At 40.8% G+C, this 23,053-nt stretch overlaps 1 protein-coding gene across 8 annotated transcripts in view; it reads right to left on the bottom strand.

Moving 5' to 3' along the window:
* The window catches only part of CARMIL3 (capping protein regulator and myosin 1 linker 3), a 145,230-nt gene extending 122,465 nt beyond the window's left edge, over window positions 1–22,765 (bottom strand). For 4 of the 8 annotated variants that reach the window (XR_013270314.1, XM_077469093.1, XM_077469085.1 and 1 more), the window contains exons 1-2: window positions 22,305–22,765; window positions 21,512–21,609 (exon numbers count right to left, since the gene is read on the bottom strand). Coding sequence is in view for 6 of the 8 variants with exons in the window: in XM_077469093.1 (XP_077325219.1) it covers window positions 21,512–21,609; window positions 22,305–22,344 (138 nt within the window). In the remaining 2 variants the exon portion in view is untranslated. The remainder of the gene's footprint in view (window positions 1–21,511; window positions 21,610–22,304) is intronic. The other 4 variants (XR_013270326.1, XM_077469110.1, XM_077469098.1 and 1 more) reach the window with 2 other exon arrangements.
* Window positions 22,766–23,053: the final 288 nt, after the last annotated feature.

Consider the following 23,053-nt stretch of genomic DNA (forward strand, 5'->3'; position numbering starts at 1 on the left):
TGATTGGGCATTAGTCCTTTAAAAAGACGTGGATACTGAACTTTATACGTCCTGATGAAGTGCACGGCCACCTGTGCGAAACGTGTTGATGTAGGCAGCACCATCTCCACCCTGCGCTCCAACATGCGTTCCAACAAGCACGCGCTGCTTTGAGCTGCTCCACTTACATGGACTGACTGGACGAATTTGTGGTACACATACTGACGGGTTCCTGGATCTGACGTTTTAACGCCCGACTGTCTAGTTGCTGCTTGAGACTGAGCCGAAGCAACCGCAACGAGTATATACGGTACTTAGGAATTGCCTACCTCTGACTGCAGCGTTTATGAAGGAAAAAAATATATATAAGCTCTTGCGCTATTTATGGAATGGAAAAAATAACATCTAAATGGATGCTACACACACCTTATGAGCCAAACACTCTCATTAAAGTAAATGGTGATAATAAAAGTGATGTTGCGCTCCCACATGTGAATATATATAAATATCACAAAAGAAAACCAATCATTATTAACAAACCAATCTCAAATATAAAAGCAAACGTGTCACTTGTGCAATTATTATGTTGGTGTCCAAGACCAATAAAGTGCTGATGTGCATAACACATCAATAAATAAACCCACCCATAAATATCATCAAATATATATAAGCGGATAAAATGAATAAAAATTATGTAGTGGACAACGAAGGAAAACAGATAAAACAATAAAAATAAAAAAGCAAAGTGATGGTGTCACTCAAAGTGAAAAATCCATATAATCAATAAATAAATAGTCCAAGTGAAAGTGTCACTTAAAGTGAAAATCTATGACACAGTGGATAGCATCCTCCACACAATAGTGAAACACACATATGTGACAAACAAAGCAACAACAGTGATATCCGGGTGTTCACTGAGCACACTGGGTGATTACCTTACAGCTGTAAGGTATACAGCATGTATATAGCCTTCTAGGGGGAAACCAGGGAAGGAGCCTCGATCTCTTGTAATCTTACCACCTCTCAATACGGGGTTAATCCACGGGTTAACTCAAAGGGGATGCTCAGGAGATAAACATAGAGCCCACCATAGTGTAGTCGTTTTTTAAAAAACACTAATTTAATAGAGATTAAAACTAATCACAAATTGCAGATGCATATAAAACAGTACAATAAACCACGAGAGTCCTGCTCGTGTGCGAACGTCACTTCCGGTGTCCTACGCGTTACGTCACTGTCCTGTGGACAGTGACGTACTATTGTGTGGAGGATGCTATCCACTGTGTCATAGATTTTCACTTTAAGTGACACTTTCACTTGGACTATTTATTTATTGATTATATGGTTTTTTTCACTTTGGGTGACAACATCACTTTGTTTTTTTTATTTTTATTGTTTTATTTGTTTTCTTTCGTTGTCCACTACATAATTTTTATTAATTTTATCCGCTTATATATATTTGATGATATTTATGGGTGGATTTATTTATTGATTTGTTATGCACATCAGCACTTTATTGGTCTTGGACACCAACATAATAATTGCACAAGTGACACGTTTGCTTTTATATTTGAGATTGGTTTGTTAATAATGATTGGTTTTTCTTTTGTGATATTTATATATATTCACGCGTGGGAGCGCAACACCACTTTTATTATCACCGTTTATGAAGGAACATTTAATTTCCATCGCAACAACAATTATGCAGTGACTGTAGTGAATATATACCAAAACTACGTGTTCATACAAATAAAGTGACTGAAGTGCATGAATGCTAAAATGTCCCAAATTAATATTCAACGGTAGTCCATATAGACAAGTGCAAATAGTGCAGATGAATCCCGGTCTGGCAATGATAGAAATCTTTCGACCAGGGAAAAGTGCAGGGTGCAAAATAGAAAGTGCTAGCTAGCTTAAAAAAATGGTGGCACTGTGACTTGAGTGGTGTGGATCTTCGGTGCTAATAACACCCGTAGGTGTACTAACTTCTTACCTTACTGCTTTAAGGTAAGCAACATTCAAAGAAAACAAAGGAGGTAAACGGTCACTCAAAGGGAAGATGGAGATCTCCTATTCGTTCCTCCTGAGGGTTTCCAATATGTACAGAGCCTTTGTGGTAGTTGTTATGGATGCCTTCTTTCAGGGTTGACCAAACATTGCTCAATTTCATCAAACCAAATAAGGTATATGAAAGGGGAGACAGGAAGCCTCTAATAGTTTTAAAATAGTGTCCTTTTATTAAACATAAAAAGTTCAGATACTCACATTATATACAATGAAAACATCCAGTGCCTCCAACGAGCGGCGAGCTCACAGGCAGGACGTCACTTTCGGTGTCCGTATAGCCAACGTGTGTCGTCAACGTCATGTGATTTCATCGGGATGTTTTAGCATTCATGCACTTCAAGTGGAAGTAAACGCCCCTATCGTTTTCAGCCAAGGAAGCTGCCATCTTTGCCTCTGTTTAATCTTCAACTGCTATGGTGCTGCACATGTGATTCGTTATGACACCAGCCATTGGATGGTTTGGCTAGGAGCACAGCCAATGTGCAGTTAGCATTCCTGGCATGCCTTTTTTTTTAACTGTTTAAATCGATGGGTTTACTTCTACTTTCAGTCACTTTATTTGTATGAACACGCACTTTTAGTATATATTTACTACAGTCATTAATTTATTCTTATTGCACTTATATAATGGGTGAATGTATTGATATATACATACCAGTATTTATTGTTGTCATTTATTGCATTTTGATTTTGGAGTGCGACACCATGTATTGATTTTCCTTTATATATTTATTGTGGGTAGTGTTTGGCCTTTTTGGGTGTTTGCTGCACCCCAGGAACTTTGACACTAGTCTCCATACTAGCGCGGGAATACTTATATTTTTAACAATTATGCAGTGGTGAGAGCCCCCGGGCATTATCCTTCTACCTCGTGTTTGAATTGCTTGGCAGACAAGCCCTCAGTGATACGTTATACCATCTCTAAGCTGGACTGTTAAAGATACTAAGGCGTATAAAGTTACTGACTGCCACTGTTTATACACAATTGTATTGTGTTATCCCGACATATTGCGGAACTTATCTTTCCAGTCACTGCATGGTTCTTGGTATATATATATATATATATATATATATATATATATATATATATATATATATACCCCAGCTTTTCAGCTATATGCTGATCTATGCAGTCTATGTCATTGGTTAATAATCTGCAATACTCAGCAATACTCTGCAATACCCTGCCAATAAACTGCCATACCCAGCCATACTCTGTGTTACCCAGCCATAATTGGTGATACCCTGCAATACCCAGCCATACTCTGTGATACCCTGCAATACCCAGCCGTAGTTGGTAATACCCTGCAATACCCTGCCATACTCTGTGATACCCTGCAATACCCAGCCATACTCGGCCATGCTCAGCCATACTCTGATACCCTGCAATACCCAGCCATACTCGGTGATACCCAGCCATGCTCGGCCATGCTTGGCTGTACTCAGCCTCTGTATGTGGCCAGGCTGTGGAAGTCTCACACACATGTTATCGCCGTATTCAGGAGGAGTAGGAGAATCAATTTTGGGGTGTAATTTTTGGTATGTACATGCTATGTGTTAGAAATACTGTATAAATGGACAACTTTGTGTTAAAAAAAAAAGCATTTTAACCACTTCCCGCCCGCTGGCCGTCATATGACGTCCTTGATTTTGTGCGGGGATTTCTGAATGATGCCTGTAGCTACAGGCATCATTCAGATATCAGCTTTTTCAGCCGGCGATTCCCTACACCATAAGAATGATCATATCGACTGTTCCACTGCTTAATCGTTCTTACAGGAGGCGAGAGGGGACACCCCCCTCCCGCCACCCTCCGGTGCTTCTACCGACTCGCCAATACGATCAAAGCCAGAATCGTTTTTTTTGTTTTGTTTTTATTTCAGGCTTCCCAGCCTAGAGGTAAGATGTGGTGTCTTATTGACCCCATATCTCACTGTAAAGAGGACCTGTCATGCCATATTCCTATTACAAGGGATGTTTACATTCCTTGTAATATGAATAAAAGTGATTAAAAAATTTATTTTTGGGGGAAAAAAATGTCAAACTAAAATAAATAAAGTAAAATGAACAATAAAATAATTTTTTTTTTTTAAAGCGCCCTGTCCCCATGTGCTCGCATGCAGAAGCGCATACGTAAGTCCCACCCACATATGAAAACGGTGTTCAAACCACACATGTGAGGTATCGCTGCGAACGTTAGAGCGAGAAAAATAATTTTGGCCCTAGACCTCCTCTGTAACTCAAAAAATGTAACCAGTAAAAAAATTTAAAGCGTCGCCTATGGGGATTTTTAAGTAGCGACATTTGGCGCCATTCCACTAGCGTGTGCAATTTTGAAGGGTGACATGTTAGGTATCTATTTACTCAGCGTAACTTTATCTTTCACATTATATAAAAACATTGGGCTAACTTTACTGTTTTTTTTTTAAAGCACAAAACTGTTTTTTTTCCAAAAAAATTGCTGCGCAAATACCGTGCGAGATAAAAAGTTGCAACGACCACCATTGTATTCTCTAGGGTCTTTGCTAAAAAAAACATATATAATATTTTGGGTTTCTGTGTCATTTTCTAGCAAATAAATGATGATTTTTACATGTAGGAGAGAAATATCAGAATTGGCCTGGGTGCTCCAGAACGCCTGATCGTGCTCCCTGCATGTTTGGCCTCTATATGTGGCCGGGCTGTGTAAAAAACTCACACATGTGGTATCGCCATACTCGGGAGTAATAGCAGAATGTGTTTTGGGGTGTAATTTGTGGTATGCATATATTGATAATATGACAATCTTGATTTTGCAAAGAATTGTGGGAAAAAATTACAACTTCAAAAAACTCATCATGCCTCTTAATAAATACCTTGGAATGTCGTCTTTCCAAAAAGGGGTAATTTAGTAGTATAAATTATTGCCAAAATTTATGAAGAAAAATTACTAATCTGCTAAATTTTATAACAGAAACGAAGAAAAAACCCAGCAGTGATTAAATACCACCAAAAGAAAGCTCTATTTTTGTGAAAAAAGGGACAAAAATTTCATATGGGTACAGTGTTGCATGACTGAGTAATTGTCATTGAAAATGTGAGAGCACCAAAAGCTCAGTGGTCAAGTGGTTAATAAAGGTTGTTTTTCTATAAATATATTTTTCTGATATACCGTGGTTGACCCCTGTTATTGCTATCTGTTGGGAGTCATCTCTTTGTCTCAGGTCCTTGTTTTTGCAATTACTCTCTATAGTTGTAGAGGGGTCCCATCTAACTGATGAATCGGTGTAGAGATATTATTTTACATATTACCATTGGTTAGTCGGTCCTTTGTTTTATTTTATTTTTGTAAATTACCCATACATAGATTGAAATTCAGCTGGCCCCAGCTTAACCGGACAAATTTAGATCCATGTTTGGCTGGCTTTACATGTGCTCATTTGAATCCTTTGTACATTGGTTGGCCAATTGCTAGAACTATGTCAATGTGCTCTAAGCTTTTTGTGCTCCTGTAGTTCTGATCTCCCATGCAATAACTTGCGCAGCAAAATACAGTTACAAAAACCTGTTATTTCTAGATGTCTATGTAAGCTCCTTTGCATTTGGATTAACAGTGCTTAAAAATTGTACTAAACCATGTTTTAATAATAATACGCATTACATTTAGTGGTAATATATGAATTTCTTCAAAAAGGAAATATGTTCTAATGCTATCATGGCCTAAAACCATTATAAAGCTTAATGCAAATGTAAGAAATAGAATTTTGCGTTACAGTTTTTCAAAAGCACAAGCAAATCATAAACAGTAGTTGAGCATGGTATATATATATATATATATATATATATATATATATATATGTATATATGTATATATATATATATATATATATATATATATATATACATACACACAGTATCTCACAAAAGTGAGTGCACCCCTCACATTTTTGTAATTATTTTACTATAACTTTTCATGTGACAACAGAAATTACACTTTGCTACAATGTAAAGTAGGGAGTGTACAGCTTGTATAACAATGTCAATTTGCTGTCCCCTCAAAATAACTCAATATACATTCATTAATGTCTAAACCACTGGCAACAAAAGTGAATACACCCCTAAGTGAAAATGTCCAAATTGGGCCTAATTAGCCATTTCCCCTCCTCGGTGTCATGTGACTCAATAGTGTTACAGGGTCTCAGGTGTAACTAGGGAGCAGGTGTGTTAAGTTTGGTGTTATCGCTCTCACTCTTTCATACTGCTCACTGGAAGTTCAACATGATACCTCATGACAAAAAAACATTCTGAGGATCTGAAAAAAAGAATCGACATAAAGATAGCCTAGGCTATAAGAAGATTGCCAAGACCCTGAAACTGAGCTGCAGCAAAGTGGCCAAGACCATACAGTGGTTTAACAGGACAGGTTCCACTCAGAACAGGCCTCACCATGGTCAACCAAAGAAGTTGAGTGAACGTGCTCAGCTTCATATCCAGAGGTTATCTTTGGGAAATAGACGTATACATACTGCCAGCATTACTGCAGAGGTTGAAAGTGTGGGGGGGGCTGTCAGCCTGTCAGTGGCTGTCATCTCAGAAGGAAGCCTCTTCTGAAGATGATGCACAAGAAAGCCTGCAAACAGTCCATATAACGAGGGGTTGGTGAAAGCAAAAGGTGGAAGGAAGGTGGAGTTGGAGCAATGGCTCCTAGTGAGTCTCCCTGTGTGCATTAAGGGGCTTGAAGTCTGTGTGCGTTTAAGAAGCCCAAAGCTGTGTGCATCCAAGACTGAGGGCCTGGAAGAGCTGGTGGTTTGAGGGACCAGTACCTGTAGAAGTAGTGCTGTTGAAGAGTGGGCTTACCAGGTGGGCTTGTATTTTCAGTTGTGTCTGAATGACGTTTAAACCCCTGTGTGGGATTTCTGAGTGGACTTTTGTTTTGTTTTTATCATTTAATAAACATGGGCTACCAGGCCCTTAACTATAAACGTCTGTCTGATGTGGACTCACTACATGAAAATGCATCTACCACTGAGCTTTGAACTACATATACACACACACACACACAGTCATGTGAAAAAGTAAGTAAATATAACCTATGGAAATGGATGACTTCTTCAACATATTCGAGCAGACAAACATTAGATCTTCACACAAACAGTTGTAAAGGTGATATGCTTGAACGTGACACATAAAATTGACATGGTGTGTTTATTCTTATAATCTAAATTAACAAAAGGGCAGATTTGTCACATGGATAAAGTAAGTACACTCCTACGTTTACCACTCCTTTAACTCCATGAAATTAGAATCAGGTGTCCCAGGTTAGGTGCTAAAGATTAGAATGTCGTTATGTAGTATGCATGTGGAACCTGTCTCATTTATACCTCAAATATCTAGGGTTGGTGCTTTCTTTACTATTGAAGTGTGTGGTGTTATTGTGCCAAAAGCAAAAGAGCTCTCTAAGGCTCTTAGAAAGAAAGTTTTGGATGCCTATATGTCTGGCAAGGGATTTAAAAAGAATGACAAATTATATGAAATCAATCATTCCACTGTAGGGAAAAATTATCTACAAGTGACTATCTTTTCAGCCCCACATCCAGTCACTGTCCGAAGCTTGCCACCTCAACCTCCACAACATCTCCAAGATACGCTCCTTCCTAACCAATGTCACCACAAAGCTTCTAATCCATTCCCTGGTCATCTCTCGCCTCGACTACTGCAACTCCCTCCTCATTGGCTTACCTCTAAATAGGCTAAGCCCATCATGAAAGCTGCTGCCATGCTCATCCACCTTACAAATTGCTCTGCGTTTGCTACCCCTCTCTGCCAATCCCTCCAATGGCTGCCACTCAACCAACAAAATAAATTCAAAATACTAACAGTAACTTACAAAGCCATCCAAAACCTGGCCCCCAGCTACATCACTAACCTGTTCTCAAAATACCAACCAAATCGTCCTCTTCGCTCCTCCTAAGACCTCCTGCTCTCTAGCTCCCTTTTCACCTCATCCCATGACCACCTCCTGGACTTCTTCCAAGCTTCTCCCATACTCTGGAATGCTCTATCCCAATCTGTCCGACTATCTCCTACTTTGTCTACTTTCAGACGATTCCTGAAAACTCATCACTTCAGAGAAGCCTATCTGGCCCCCACCTAACAACTGTACATTTTCTCCATCAGCACATCCCCCACAGTTATTACCTCTTGTATCTCTTGACCCTCCCTCATAGATTGTAAGTTCTAAGGAGCAGGGCCCTCTGATTCCTACTGTATTAAAGTGTATTGTATTTGTACTGTCTACCCTAAAGTTGTAAAGCTATGCGTAAACTATATAAATCCTGTATAATAATAATTATATTTTTTAAGTTTACTTTATGAGAATTTGAGGCCATCTGTCCAAAAGTTGAACAGAAAATCAGGATCTTTCAACATGATAAAGATCCTAAGTACACCAGTAAATCTACCAAAGAATGCCTCAAAAAGAAGAGATGGAGGGTTAGGGACTGGCCTAGTCAAAGCCCAGCTTTGAATCACACGGAAGTGTTATGGGGGGAGGAGGGGTTTTAAATTTGCAGGTTATGCAAGGAACCCTATGTAGCACCCTCCTAGATAGGTGGTAGAATTCCTTAGATTTAGTGCTTACTCACTGTGTTCAGTGCAGCTGTGTGTGTTTTGTTAGGTAATATTAGCTTGCCTCACTTTAACCAGTGTAACTGTAATTAATCTGTAAGCATTGTTTTAATGAATATCTAATGTTTGCATGTGCAAATATGTTGAAAATGTCACAATTTCATGTGGTATACTTACTTTTTCCCATGACTATATACACTATATTATTAGGTACTGGGATGCCTGCGTTTACCCGCACATGAACTTTAACCAGTTGCCGACCGCCGCACGCCGATGTACGTCGGCAGAATGGCACGGGCAGGCATAAGGGCTTACATGTACGTCCCTTGCCTCCCGCGGGTCGGGGGCCCGATCGGGCCCCCGCCCGGTGCCTGCGGCGGTCGGTTTTCGTCCGGGAGCGATCCGGGACGAGGGGGCGGCCATTCATTCATGGCCACCCCCTCGCGATCGCTCCCGACGAATAGAAATCCCCCGTGACATCACTTCCTCTCCTGTAATGTAAACACAGGAGAGGAAGTGATGTATTCTCTCCTCCGTGTCGGTATTTTTCGTTCCGACACGGAGGAGAGCGGATCGGTGAGTTGCACCAACACTCTACACACACAGTAGAACATGCCAGGCACACTCACACCCCCCCTTTACCCCCCGATCACCCCCCCAATTACCCCTGCCCCCCAGTCACAGTGACACCAATGTCATTTTTTTTTTTTTGCATTGGTGTCATTTGTGACTGTAATAACTGTTAGGCCAGTTAGAGTTAGCCCCCTTTAGTTCTAATGTACCCCCCTAACCCCCCCAATAAAGGTTTAACCCCGTGATCACCCCCCGTCGCCAGTGTCACTAAGGCTGGGTTCACATTGCAGCGGTTTATGAGAACGAATGTGATTCGCACCGCACTGCAGTGCAAATCACATCCGATCTCTGTGCGATTCGAGTTCAGCCATTCGCCGCACCCGCCGCACCCGCCGCAAATTCGCACGGGACCCTTTTTTTGGCCCGCAGCAGAATCGGATCGCATGGGTGTTCACACCATGCGATCCGAGTTTGCAGATCGCACTGCGATATGCGAACTGATCTGGGGGTGTCAGTAACATTTCACTGACACTCCCAGCAGTTCGCATAGGGCAGTGTGAACTGCCGCCGGGAGGCATGCGATGCGGGAACCCGCCGCGGATTCGCGGCGTTTCCGCATCGCTCCAGTGTGAACCCAGCCTAATAAGCGATCATTTTTCTGATCGCCGTATTAGTGTCACAGGTGACGCTAGTTAGGCAGGTAGGTATTTAGGTTCGCCGCAGCTTTTTATAGCGCCAGGGACCCCCATATACTACCGCATAAAGCCCCCTGATTGCCCCCTAGTTAACCCTTTCACCAGTGATCACCATATAACTGTTACAGGTGACGCTGGTTGGTTAGTTATTTTTTTATAGTTTCAGGGCACCCGCCATTTATTACCTAATAAAGGTTTAACCCCCTGATCACCCGGCGGGTGTCATTTGTGACTAATAACTGTTAGGGCAGTTAGGGTTAGCCCCCTTTAGTTCTAAGGTACCCCCCTAACCCCCCCAATAAAGGTTTAACCCCGTGATCACCCCCCGTCGCCAGTGTCACTAAGGCTGGGTTCACATTGCAGCGGTTTATGAGAACGGATGTGATTCGCACCGCACTGCAGTGCAAATCACATCCGATCTCTGTGCGATTCGAGTTCAGCCATTCGCCGCACCCGCCACACCCGCCGCACCCGCCGCAAATTCGCACGGGACCCTTTTTTTGGCCCGCAGCAGAATAGGATCGCATGGGTGTTCACACCATTTGATCCGAGTTTGCAGATCGCACTGCGATATGCGAACTGATCTGGGGGTGTCAGTAACATTTCACTGACACTCCCAGCAGTTTGCATAGGGCAGTGTGAACTGCCGCCGGGAGGCATGCGATGCGGGAACCCGCCGCGCATTCGTGGCGTTCCCGCATCGCTCCAGTGTGAACCCAGCCTAATAAGCGATCGTTTTTCTGATCGCTGTATTAGTGTCACAGGTGACGCTAGTTAGGCAGGTAGGTATTTAGGTTCGCTGCAGCTTTTTATAGCGCCAGGGACCCCCATATACTACCGCATAAAGCCCCCCGATTGCCCCCTAGTTAACCCTTTCACCAGTGATCACCATATAACTGTTACAGGTGACGCTGGTTGGTTAGTTATTTTTTTATAGTTTCAGGGCACCCGCCATTTATTACCTAGTCTCACTAGTGTACCCCTAAATTTAGGGGTGTCTACTTTCCAAAATGGGGTCATTTGGGGGGGGGGTTTGTGCCATCTTGGCATTTTATGGCCTTCAAAACTGTAACGCCCTTAGAAAGCCTGAAGGCGGTGCTTGGTTTTCGGGGCCCCGTACGCGGCTAGGCTCCCAAAAAGTCCCACATATGTGGTATCCCCGTACTCAGGAGAAGCAGCAGAATTTATTTTGGGGTGTCATTTCACATATGCCCATGGCATGCGTGAGCAATATATCATTTAGTGACAACTTTGTGAAAAAAAAAAAAAAAAAGTTTGTAATTTTCCCGCAACTTGTGGCAAAATATAAAATATTCCATGGACTCAACATGCCTCTCAGCAAATAGCTTGGGGTGTCTACTTTCTAAAATGGGGTCATTTGTGGGGGTTTTGTGCCATCTTGGCATTTTATGGCCTTCAAAACTGTAATAGGTAGTGAGAAGTGAACTCAAAAATTTACGCCCTTAGAAAGCCTGAAGGCGGTGCTTGGTTTTCGGGGCCCCGTACGCGGCTAGGCTCCCAAAAAGTCCCACATATGTGGTATCCCCGTACTCAGGAGAAGCAGCAGAATTTATTTTGGGGTGTCATTTCACATATGCCCATGGCATGCATGAGCAATATATAATTTAGTGACAACTTTGTGAAAAAAAAAAAAAAAAAAAGTTTGTAATTTTCCCGCAACTTGTGGCAAAATATAAATATTCCATGAACTCAACATGCCTCTCAGCAAATAGCTTGGGGTGTCTACTTTCTAAAATGGGGTCATTTGTGGGGGTTTTGTGCCATCTTGGCATTTTATGGCCTTCAAAACTGTAATAGGTAGTGAGGAGTGAAGTCAAATATTTACGCCCTTAGAAAGCCTGAAGGCGGTGCTTGGTTTTCGGGGCCCCGTACGCGGCTAGGCTCCCAAAAAGTCCCACATATGTGGTATCCCCGTACTCAGGAGAAGCAGCAGAATTTATTTTGGGGTGTCATTTCACATACGCCCATAGCATGTGTGAGCAATATATCATTTAGTGACAACTTTGTGTAAAAAAAAAAAAAAAATTTTTTTTTTGTCATTATTCAATCGCTTGAGGCAAAAAAATAAAATATTCAATGGGCTCAACATGCCTCTTATCAATTTCCTTAGGGGGTCTACTTTCCAAAATGGGGTCATTTGGGGGGGTTTTGTACTGCCCTGCCATTTTAGCACCTCAAGAAATGAGATAGGCAGTCGTAAACTAAAAGCTGCGTAAATTCCAGAAAACGTACCTTAGTTTGTAGATGTGACAACTTTTGCGCAAACCAATAAATATACAATTATTGACTTTTTTTTTACCAAAGACATGTGGCTGAATACATTTTGGCCTAAATGTATGACTAAAATTGAGTTTATTGGATTTTTCTAATAACAAAAAGTAGAAAATATCATTTTTTTTCAAAATTTGCGGTCTTTTTACGTTTATATCGCAAAAAATAAAAATCGCAGAGGCAATCAAATACCATCAAAAGAAAGCTCTATTTGTGGGAAGAAAAGGACGCAAATTTTGTTTGGGTACAACATTGCATGACCGCGCAATTACCAGTTAAAGCAGCGCAGTGCCAAAGTGTAAAAAGACCTCTGGTCATTTACCAGCAAAATGGTCCGGTCTGAAAGTGGTTAATGGCATCCCAGTCTTAGTCCGTAGGGTTCAATATTGAGTTGGCCCACCCTTTGCAGCTATAACAGCTTCAACTCTTCTGGGAAGGCTGTACACAAGGTTTAGGAGTGTGTCTATGGGAATTTTTGACCATTTTCCCAGAAGCGCATTTGTGAAGTCAGGCACTGATGTTGGAAGAAAAGGCCTGGCTCGCAGCCTCCGCTCTAATTCACCCCAAAGGTTTTCTATCAGGTTAAGGTCAGGCTGGAGTTGAAGCTGTTATAGCTGCAAAGGTTGGGCCAACTGCGAGCCAGGCCTTCTTGTTCAATATCAGTGCCTGACCTCACAAATGTGCTTCTGGAAGAATGGTCAAACATTCCCATATACACACTCTGAAGATAAACACTGCTATAGTTTGATTCCATTTCTGAAACTGAGGGAGTGTGTTTCTAATATGTAAAAGGTGATATCCAAATCAGACAACAGTACCTGAACAGGATGCCTGGATTTCAAAACTGGCTGCAAACTAGACTTGTGCACAATGGAAAATTGAATTTAGTTTCTGTTCGTCATTCGTAAAATACATAGTTTTGTTCTGTTATATTCGTCATGTTATGTTAATACGTTTTTTTATAATTCGTTATTTCTGTAGCGTGTCGATATTCGTTATACTGAATCTCGAATTCATTCATTATATGCGCTATAATTTTGTTCGTATTTGTTGAAATTCAATATTTATGTATGTATATATATTCGTGATAATGATTCATAGTTTGGAAAGTCGTTTGTTTATTGAATCTTTTAACACACACAATGACAACATCTATTCTCCTCTGCTCAAATACAATACAACCCCCGTCTCACTCCGTTCTCAGGAATGCACTTTGCCAGTAATCCAACCTCCAGCACAAAATTAATCAGCTGATTGGACTGTAAGATTTACTTTGAGTTGACCTTTTTTTCATTAGATCTTTAATGAATTACCGAATCACGTAAAAGTAATTCGTTATATCTGCTATAATTTTGTTCGTATTCATTGCAATTCGTTATTTTGTTATTCGGATACATGCGAATGTCCGAAAAAAGATGCAAAATTCGGGCAAAGTTCGATTAGTGCAAAGTATTATGAAACCATTGGAATGCAAAGCAGTACCCATATATTTATTTCAATTATATATTTTTGACTGGGGTTCAACTTTAACTCCAGCTTAGCTTCACTATTATTCCCAGAAGTTCATACTTCTTTAGAGCACAGTATACAAGCATTTTCAGAATCTGCATTTCACACCAGTTTCTGCAGCCTGGATGATCTACCTTTAACCTTTTGCTGATCCTGCAGATAGAGTATGTTTTCCACTATGTGACTATAGCCATAAAATGATAGAACCCCAGTTTGGCTAATTTTGTCTGGACTACACAATTTTCCAAGGTCTATGGGGCAGGTCATGCCAGCCAAAATGAGAATTCTTCTAAAACCAAAAAATTGGTAATTTTGAATAATTTTCCTCATTAGTTTGCCAGCAATTAGACAATGTGCTGCTCCCTTTCCCTCCTTTCCCTCCTCTATTGCTCGAAATAGGAGCTGGCTCAGGAGACGTTGCAAGATGGTCACAGTGTACACAAACCATTGCTCTGAAATGTCTAAGACAAGATTTATTGTTCTGCCTGGCATCCATTACTAATAATAGACAGATATTGGTGTAGCCATAACTAGCGGCTTTCACTTTTGTTGCTGGTGACCTATCCTGATTCCAAAATTTGAAGGGTTTCATAGTTAACAGGCTAACAGACTAATTAGCATGACCTTGGTTAATCATCTCTTTGGACATAAAGATGTTAGATATTTGTTAGTAAATACCAAGATTGTTTCATTAAATATATATTACAGAGTGAACCACCTAATTATCATGAATCTTTGTCCAGGGAAATCAAATAATTCCTTAATATTGTTTATATATTTAAATATCTTGGTCAACAAATGCTTAACTAATATTGTGGAAAATAAACTTTTGAGTGACATAATGTATTCTACCTATGGTCTGTACGAGATTTCTTGTTATTGTGTTCACTGGTTGATTAAATAAATAAAAAACTAAATTGAAAAAAAAAAAAACTTTTGGCATGCTACTAGAGGCAAGATGGCATGGACTTTACAGGCAGAGGTAACACTGGACTGTATCACAAAAACAGAAATTAAATATAAACACTGCGCTAAGTGCTCCCTATTCCATAAAAGAACACACAAATACTTGATAAAAAATTAATAAATCAATAAATCAAAAAACTGAAACTGGATACAGTACATAAAAGACTTAAATATAATGTGTTGCGCTATAGTATCCTACTAGTGATATTCAAAATAATATTACATAAGTCCATCCACATATAAAAAGTGCCAGTACACAAGTCCAATTGTAAATAGTACATCCAGTGGTGCTCTGTTTAACACATATTTCCACCACTTGTGCTTTGAACAACCCCACCTTTCAAATCCGCTTACAAAATTTCTAGACCCGCAAAAGCTAAGGTCAAACAGGCTAATTACAGTGCCTTGCAAAAGTATTCACCTCCTTGGCTTTTTACCTATTTTGTTAAATTACAGCCTTTAGTTCAATGTTTTTTAAATCTGAATTATATGTGATGAATCAGAACACAATATTCTAAGTTGGTGAAGAAAAACTAGAAAAATATATACATAAAACTATTTTTCAGAAATTAAAAACTGATAATTGGTATATGTGTATGTATTCACCCCCATTGTTATGAAGCCCATAAAAATCTCTGCTGCAAACAATTACCTTCAGAAGTCACATAATTAGAGAAATGATATCCACCATTGTGCAATCTAAGTGTCACATGATCTGTCATTACATATACACACCTTTTTGAAAGGCCCCAGTGGCTGCAACACCTAAGCAAGAGGCACCACTAACCAAACACTGCCATGAAGACCAAGGAACTCTCCAAACAAGTAAGGGACAATGTTGTTGAGAAGTACAAGTCATGGTTAGGTTATAAAAAAATATCCAAATCTTTGATGATCCCTAGGAGCACCATCAAATCTATCATAACCAAAGGAAAAGGGAAAGAATATGGCACATCAGCAAACCTGCCAAGAGATGGCCCCACAGCAAAACTCATGGACCGGGCAAGGAGGGCATTAATCAGAGAGGCAGCACTGAGACCTAAGGCAACCCTGTAGAAGCTGCAGATTTCCACAGCAGAGACTGGAATGTCTGTGCATAGGACGACAATAACCACTGACTGCAGTGGCGCATGCACACAGGGGATTCTCAGCTGAAAGCCTGGCAGATGCCAGACCTTGCTGGAAAGAAGTCTCCTGCACGCATGCGTGGGAGTGACAACATCACGGCTCCAGCCACTCCCAGCCCTGGAACCACGATACGCCGAGGCAGCATGTCATCTCCCTCGGCGTGGACCAGGTGAGATACCGATGCCTCGGTCTAAGGTAAGTATTTTCATAATGAGCTAGTATGCTCATTATGCCTTTTGCCTTACAGGGGTATTAAAAAAAAAAGTGTCAGCAGGTATACAACCGCTTTAAGGGGAAACATGTAAATGTGTTGGAATGGCCTAGTCAAAGCCCAGATCTCAATCCAATAGAAAATCTGTGGTGAGACTTAATGATTGCTGTTTACGTACATAGAATTCAAGTTACGGTATGATTCTGTAATATGAGACCTGCACCTGTGTGGGTAAATAATGTTTGGCCCCTGCATGGGCTAGTGTTGTTTTGATTGAAAATGAAAAATCAATAAAAAAGATTAAAAAAAAAAATGATTGCTGTTCACAAGCGCAAACCATCCAACCCGAAGGAGCTGGAGCAGTTTTGCAAGGAGGAATGGGCAAAAATCCCAGTAGTAAGATGTGGCAAGCTATAGGGCAGCACAGTGGTGTAGTGGTTAGCACTCTCACCTCGCAGCAAAAAGGGTCGCTGGTTCAAATCCCAACCATGACACTTCCTGCCAGGAGTTTGCATGTTCTTCCTGTGCCTGCGTGGGTTTCCTCTGGGTACTCCGGTTTCCTCCCACAATCCAAAGACATGCAGGTAGCTTAATTGGATTCTGTCCAAAATAGGCCCTAGTATATGAATGGGGACCTTGAATTGTGGGCTCCTTGAGGGTAGGGACTGATGTGAGTGCAATGTACAGGGATAGGGACAATTGTAGATACTCACTCAGGATGGACTGGTGTCTTTGTTCAACTTTGCTAACTATGAAACTATGAAGCTCACAGAGTCTTATCCAAAGCGACTTGGAGCTGTGATAGCCACAAAAGCTGGTTCTACAAAATATTGACTTTAGGGGTGAATAGTTATACACATTGACTTTTTCGGTTATTTTGTCTTATTTGTTTGCATCACAATTAAAATGTTGTTTGCATCACAATTAAAAAAAAATCTTCAAAGTTGTGGGCATGTTCTGTAAATTAGATTATGCAAATCCTCAAACAATCCATGTTAATTCCAGGTTGTGAGGCAAAAAAACATGAAAAATGCTGATGGGACAACATTCCTCTCTTGGTGAGAGCTATTTTGAACCACTAGCCGTGGGGATTGATGTAATTAGTCTGTTTGACCTTAACTTTCGTGGGTCTGAAAATTTGGTAAGCGCATTTGAAAGGTGGAAGTGTTTCCACCAGCACAAGTGGTGGAAATATGTGTTAAACAGAGCACTGGTGGATGTACTATTTACAAATGGACTTGTGCACAAAGCAATGTAAAAGATGTGAAGACATGGGTGAGTGAGTTTGGGGTGTAGGAACTTGACTGGCTTGCACTGTCCTGACCTCAACCTGATAGAACACCATTGGGATGAATTAGAATGGAGACTGCAAGCCAGGCCTTCTTGTCCAACATCAGTGCCTGACCGCACAAATGCGCTTTTGAAAGAATGGTGAAACATTCCCATAGACACACTCCTAAACCTTGTGGATAGCCTTCCTAGAAGAGTTGAAGCTGGTATAGCTGCAAAGGGTGGGCCAACTCAAAATTTAAACCTACTGATTAAGACTGGTATGCCATTAAAGTTCATGTGTGTGTAAAGGCAGGCGTCACAATACTTTTGACAATATAGGGTATTGAGATGGACTTATGAATTATGTAATTTATTCTGAATGTCACTAGTAGGATACTATAGAGCAACACATACTATTTAAGCATCACAAAAACAACCTATGATCCGAAAGAGGCAGTTGTGTATTAGCTGGAAAATATCTGAGATGACATCTCAATACATTCCCTTATGGTTTGCTTCTGGATTTTTCCCAAAATGTCTGGCGATGATCATAAAAGTGAAATCCAATACAATAATCAATAGAGAGTGAAAAAGTTCCCTAAGATCAGGACATAAAACATTTCAAGGACCTGATGAAAAATGTTTCCATTAATACCAATTGCACCAACCATTCACACAAAAAAGAAAATGCCTCAAGCTGTGAAAGTTCTCATTTATCCAGTTCATAGGTTAGCTGGTAGAAGTTAGCCACATTCAACTGGACTTGTTCTGCAAAGTTGAAGATGTTTTGCAGCCTATCTCAGCCACTTCTTCCTTTCCTAAGGCCAAGACCGCGGAGCGCTCCACGGATCGCAGAGTGTGCCAATCCGAGCGGGTGACCCGTTCGGATCACGGATCAGTGATGATCCGTTGCACTCCTAATTGATGTCATCTCCCACATTCACTTGTACATTATTCTTGATATATAGGCATACCCCTCCCCCTTTTTTACCCTCTCTATCCCTGTGATAAAGGGAATACCCTTCAATGGTTGCCAGCCAATCATGAGAGCTGTTGAACCAGGTCTCTGAAATTCCCACAAAATCTAAATCCTCCTCGTTCAACAGTATCTTTAGTTCACCCATCTTGTCCACCAGGCTCCTGGCATTGGGGAACATGCCACATAGTTTAGACCGGTCACATACTGTCCTCTTATTGGGTGTTCCAAGATTGCAAATAGGACTTACTATAGTTACTATACATACCATGGGTTTAATACTACCCTCTGGAATATGTTCATTGCTGACTATCTCTACCTCTTCATCGCCTAGTTTAAAAACCTCTCTAACTTTTTGGCCCTCTTCAATCCCAGCAGATCTGCACCCTCCTCATTTAGTTGCAGTCCGTCTATAGAATAGTTCTATAGAATTGGCGACCGACTGAGAAGTTCTCCAGGAACCCAAACTTCTAACTTCAGCTTCTTCAGTTAGACCCCTTTCACACCGAGGCAGTTTTCAGGCATTTTAGTGCTAGAAATAGCCTCTAAAAAGTGCCTGAAAGTTGCCTCCCGTTCTTTGCAGTGTGTGCTTTCGTGCTTGCGTTTGCAGGACATTATAAAAAGTCCTAAAAGTAGCATCTTTGGGACAGGTTGGGAGTGCTGTAAATAGCACCCCGAAACCCCCCCTGCCCATTGCATTTGAAAGCTCTTTTTACCTTTTAAGGTAAAATCCGCCCTACTAGCGGCCAAAAATCGCAGCTAAAACGCTTCCAATGCATGGCAAAAACATCCGGCGCTTTGGTGCTATAGTGTGAAAGGGGTCTTAAGCTTTTACAATAAAAGCTGGAAGCTCAATGGTTACTATGCACAGCTGTACCAGATTCTGAATGCACCAGTTTTAATTAATCTCCCCCAGTGTGTAACTGCCTGCCAGTACGAGGTACGAGCAGACAGTTTACACCGACAACCTGCAATAGCCTTGCATTGTACCCATGACCTGCTGATTTACAGCCTCCCAATAATAAAAAAAATAATAAATGCACATTTTTTTTAACCTGCAAAAAAGAGTGCATTTATTTTAACTTTTTTTGAAAAGGTGAACTTCTCCTTTAAATGGAATGGGTTGTTTTACAAGGTAAGAGTTCTTTAATTGGCTTTAAATGCTGGGCTGTGTTCCTGACACTCATTAGAGATGAAGAAACAGCTTTGCTAAGCTGTGAAATGTTTTCAGCTCTACAGAACAAGTCTGGCACTTGAAAAACGGGTGTGTCGGAGGCTATTTGTACAGTATTGTGAGGTTATTTTAATCAGCTTTGCTTCATTAAGTTCCAAAGCTCATCGCTGCCTGCTAGACTTGACTAAATCCCCCCTCGCCCCACCCACATATTAGGCTCGGCAGGAAGGGCAATATGTAAACCATATTTATAGGTTTGACTGCTTACCAAATATACTCCCTGTACCAAACTGAGCTGGTGTTTTCATTTGTCAGGGTTGCTTATTAGTTTTCAGGTGACCAGGGCCATCTTTAACCCAGGACAAAAGGGGCAGCTGCCCATGGGCCCACTCATTGTTGTGGGGACCAAATGAGCTTGCCCTTAAGCACGCACTGCCAGAAAATAGTTGATGAGTGGATTCGGGAGAGCCCAAGAAAATGTTTGAACAGGGTCCCATAAATATTAAAGATGGCCCTGCAGGTGACCATAGATGGTAGAGAACAATGTTTGGGGAGCTATCTGTTAACAGAGAGACAGGGCCTTCTATTATATTAGGTTGACACGTAAAGTAGAGCAGGCAAAGCAATTCCCTTCCATCTGTGGAAAACTGGAGCCTGCTTGCACACAATTTTTTTTTTAAGTTGGAAAATCTCAGTGTTAAACGATGAAAACCTTCAACAGCTGGATATGCTAATTATTTCTCTCTGAAGAGGACAAAAAAAATCCTGATTGCGACAAATGATGCTTGAAGCAAGAGCATTGCTTGCAAAACTGTACCATTTAATGCCGCCGTCTTACCTTATACTTTCTATACTTGCAATGTTATATGCATCTTTGGTCAGTTACAGTTGTACTGGATACAGTATTAAAATGTCAATGACTGAAAGAAAACCGTATCAACCAAAAAAAGATCTGATTTCACTAGTCTAGCTACACGATACTGTTAACACATGACATTTTACTCCTATATATATACCCTGTATGTAGTCAAAGCACCCAACCTCTTAATGTTTTCCATTATATTTTCAATAGACCTAACTTAGCAGTAGAATTTAATTTCTATTTAACTTTCTTTTGTTAATACGTTATTACTGCTGTTTTAATGTATTTAAAAGCCTATTAATTTGGATTCAAGGTGAACAACTTGTAGATTCACATTCCAGATGAGGTGTTAGAACTAGAGCTGGGCAACAACCAAAACTGACACCTGGGATTTCAAAGACGTGGCTCCGGTTCAGTTAACCACATTTAAAAAGCTCAGGTTCACGTCAATGAAATGGTAGCTGACAGATATATCTGCAGCAGTAAAGCCAACGGGTTGCCAAGGAAACATGCTTCGTGCCAAGATGCCAGTCCTCACACGACATCAGTGCTTGCTGATACCACTCTCTAGTTGTTAATTGACTTTAGCTTTTCAAACTTCAAAAATGGTGAATACAGAGGTTACATTACACATGCTGCCACAGGGATCAGATCTCAAGAAAGTTCTTTCAAGAAAAAGAACCAAAAGCCTACCATATGCTCTGCAGTATTAAACAATTTACTGACTATATCATGAATACTTCAAGGTGTCCTCTAAGAATCCTACAGGAAAAAAACAAATCCTGAATGTGGGTTGGTAACAGGTGTATAGACAGAGACAGTACATTACCCACACTCCTCAAATCTCTGATATGGCATGCACCCTTCACTCTGTGCAGATGCCTTGTTTGAAGGGACACTGCAGATAAGGACTACAGATTGATACCGATATTAATGACATTTATTTTACAGTAGATAGTGATCCGAGCCTGTCTGGTTGGCATGGGTATATATCAACTATTGCTTTTATGTGGTTTCCTCCCTACTGCCAACATCCTGCCAAGATTCTACACTAGAAAAGTGTAATCCTGAAGGCAAGCTAGGCCTTGTTAGCTATGATTCTACAAAAGCAAGCTATGATTCTAGAGTGGACATTAAGATATTTTCCATGACAGGTACAGCCATCCAGGGGATAGTGCAGTAATACACATTTGCTACTCACCAGGATCCTGTCTTCCAGCTTTCTGGGTCTGGTCTCCAGTTGCACTCTCTGGAGACGAAACTCTCCTCCAGCCCGGCTCAGCAGCTGTCTAATGCTGTCTGTGGAGACAGTGTGAGACAATGCGGTGAGCATATTGATACTTTTTACATGCGATGGAAAAATCTAGCAAGAAATCTGAGCTATGCACCATGAGTTTGTAGGCACTTTTACTGCTAAATGGAACCATGGCAGATAATGCATGGACGCAAGCCATGAATAAGTCACTGCTACGTGGAGCAAAAATAATCTCACAACCCACACATTATATACTACAGTGAGACAACAGGAGGCTGACTTTCAGAACAGTGCTTCATATAACTACAATATAAGCTGTTCACACTTAGTTTAGTATGTGCTGGATCAGTACAAAAAAATATAATATATTATAATATATAATTTAAAAAAAAATGCTTATTTAATGTAAGTCAAGGTTATGTGATTATTGGGGCCATCTGCATGTCAACAAAAGTGTTAGGCCATTCACAGTCAGGGCTTACGAGTAATTACTTATGAAGTGACCCATGACCTTTCATATTGGCGATTCGTACAAGTACAACGGCTATGTATAGGGAGGCAATTACACAGATAACGATGCTAATTTAAGGATCAGGGGGCAATATATAAGCAGTATATGACAATGTAGATAAAAGATAATGGCAGTGACATGGATTTGTATAGGATGACTAGATAGATAGATAGATAGATAGATAGATAGATATATAGATAGATAGATAGATAGATAACGCTCACTCACCTTGCAGTGCTCTGCAGGGCTCCATACACAGCTGGTTCATGGCTGCTGCATTTCTTGCTCTGTCATAACATCAGCTGCATGCAGCTCCTATGAGCCAAATCCGTTATTCAGAATACGGTGTGTAGGTGCGGGGTGTGTTTGTATTCCTGTGTATACGCGTACGTTTACCTATCCCCTTGGTGTACGCAGAATGCCACTATTTCCATGAATGTAATTAGCTCTGTGTATGAAGATTGTATAGGGAGCCTATGTCGCCAATGCTATAATGGTGTGCTGACATCTCTGCTCTGCCTATATTGCTGCTTTGTGGACTGCTGTGTGTGTCAGTCTCTCACTCTGGATAGCAGTACAGAGACACAGGGAACTGCGTATGTGTGTGAGCCAGGGAGAGAGACACTGCTTATGTGTGTTGGTGTGAGAGAAGGATAGATGGAGAGTGTGTAAGATATAAGGAGGCAGAGAGAGAATAAGGGAAGTGGCGAGGGGTTGGGGGTGGCACACAGTGCCATTTAACTCCTTCTCTCCTTTGTAAAGGAAATCAACCACAGTCACGTCTTCTCTCCTCCATACATCTTTAAACAGATACGTGAAGAATAAAGCTTTTTTTTTTTTTTTTATACGTTTAATGCGTTTGAGGTCTGAGCTTGCACGGCTACATTTTCAGCGTTCTTAAAAAAAATAATAAAGCAAGCCAGAAAGACAGCAAAATGTGTGCTATGACATGAGATTATTTATAACTAGCAAACACA

The sequence above is a fragment of the Lithobates pipiens genome, unplaced genomic scaffold, assembly GCF_037356315.1.
Source record: "Lithobates pipiens isolate NorthernLeopardFrog02 unplaced genomic scaffold, aLitPip1_a1.2 Scaffold_11, whole genome shotgun sequence".
Taxonomy (NCBI): Eukaryota; Metazoa; Chordata; class Amphibia; order Anura; family Ranidae; genus Lithobates; species Lithobates pipiens.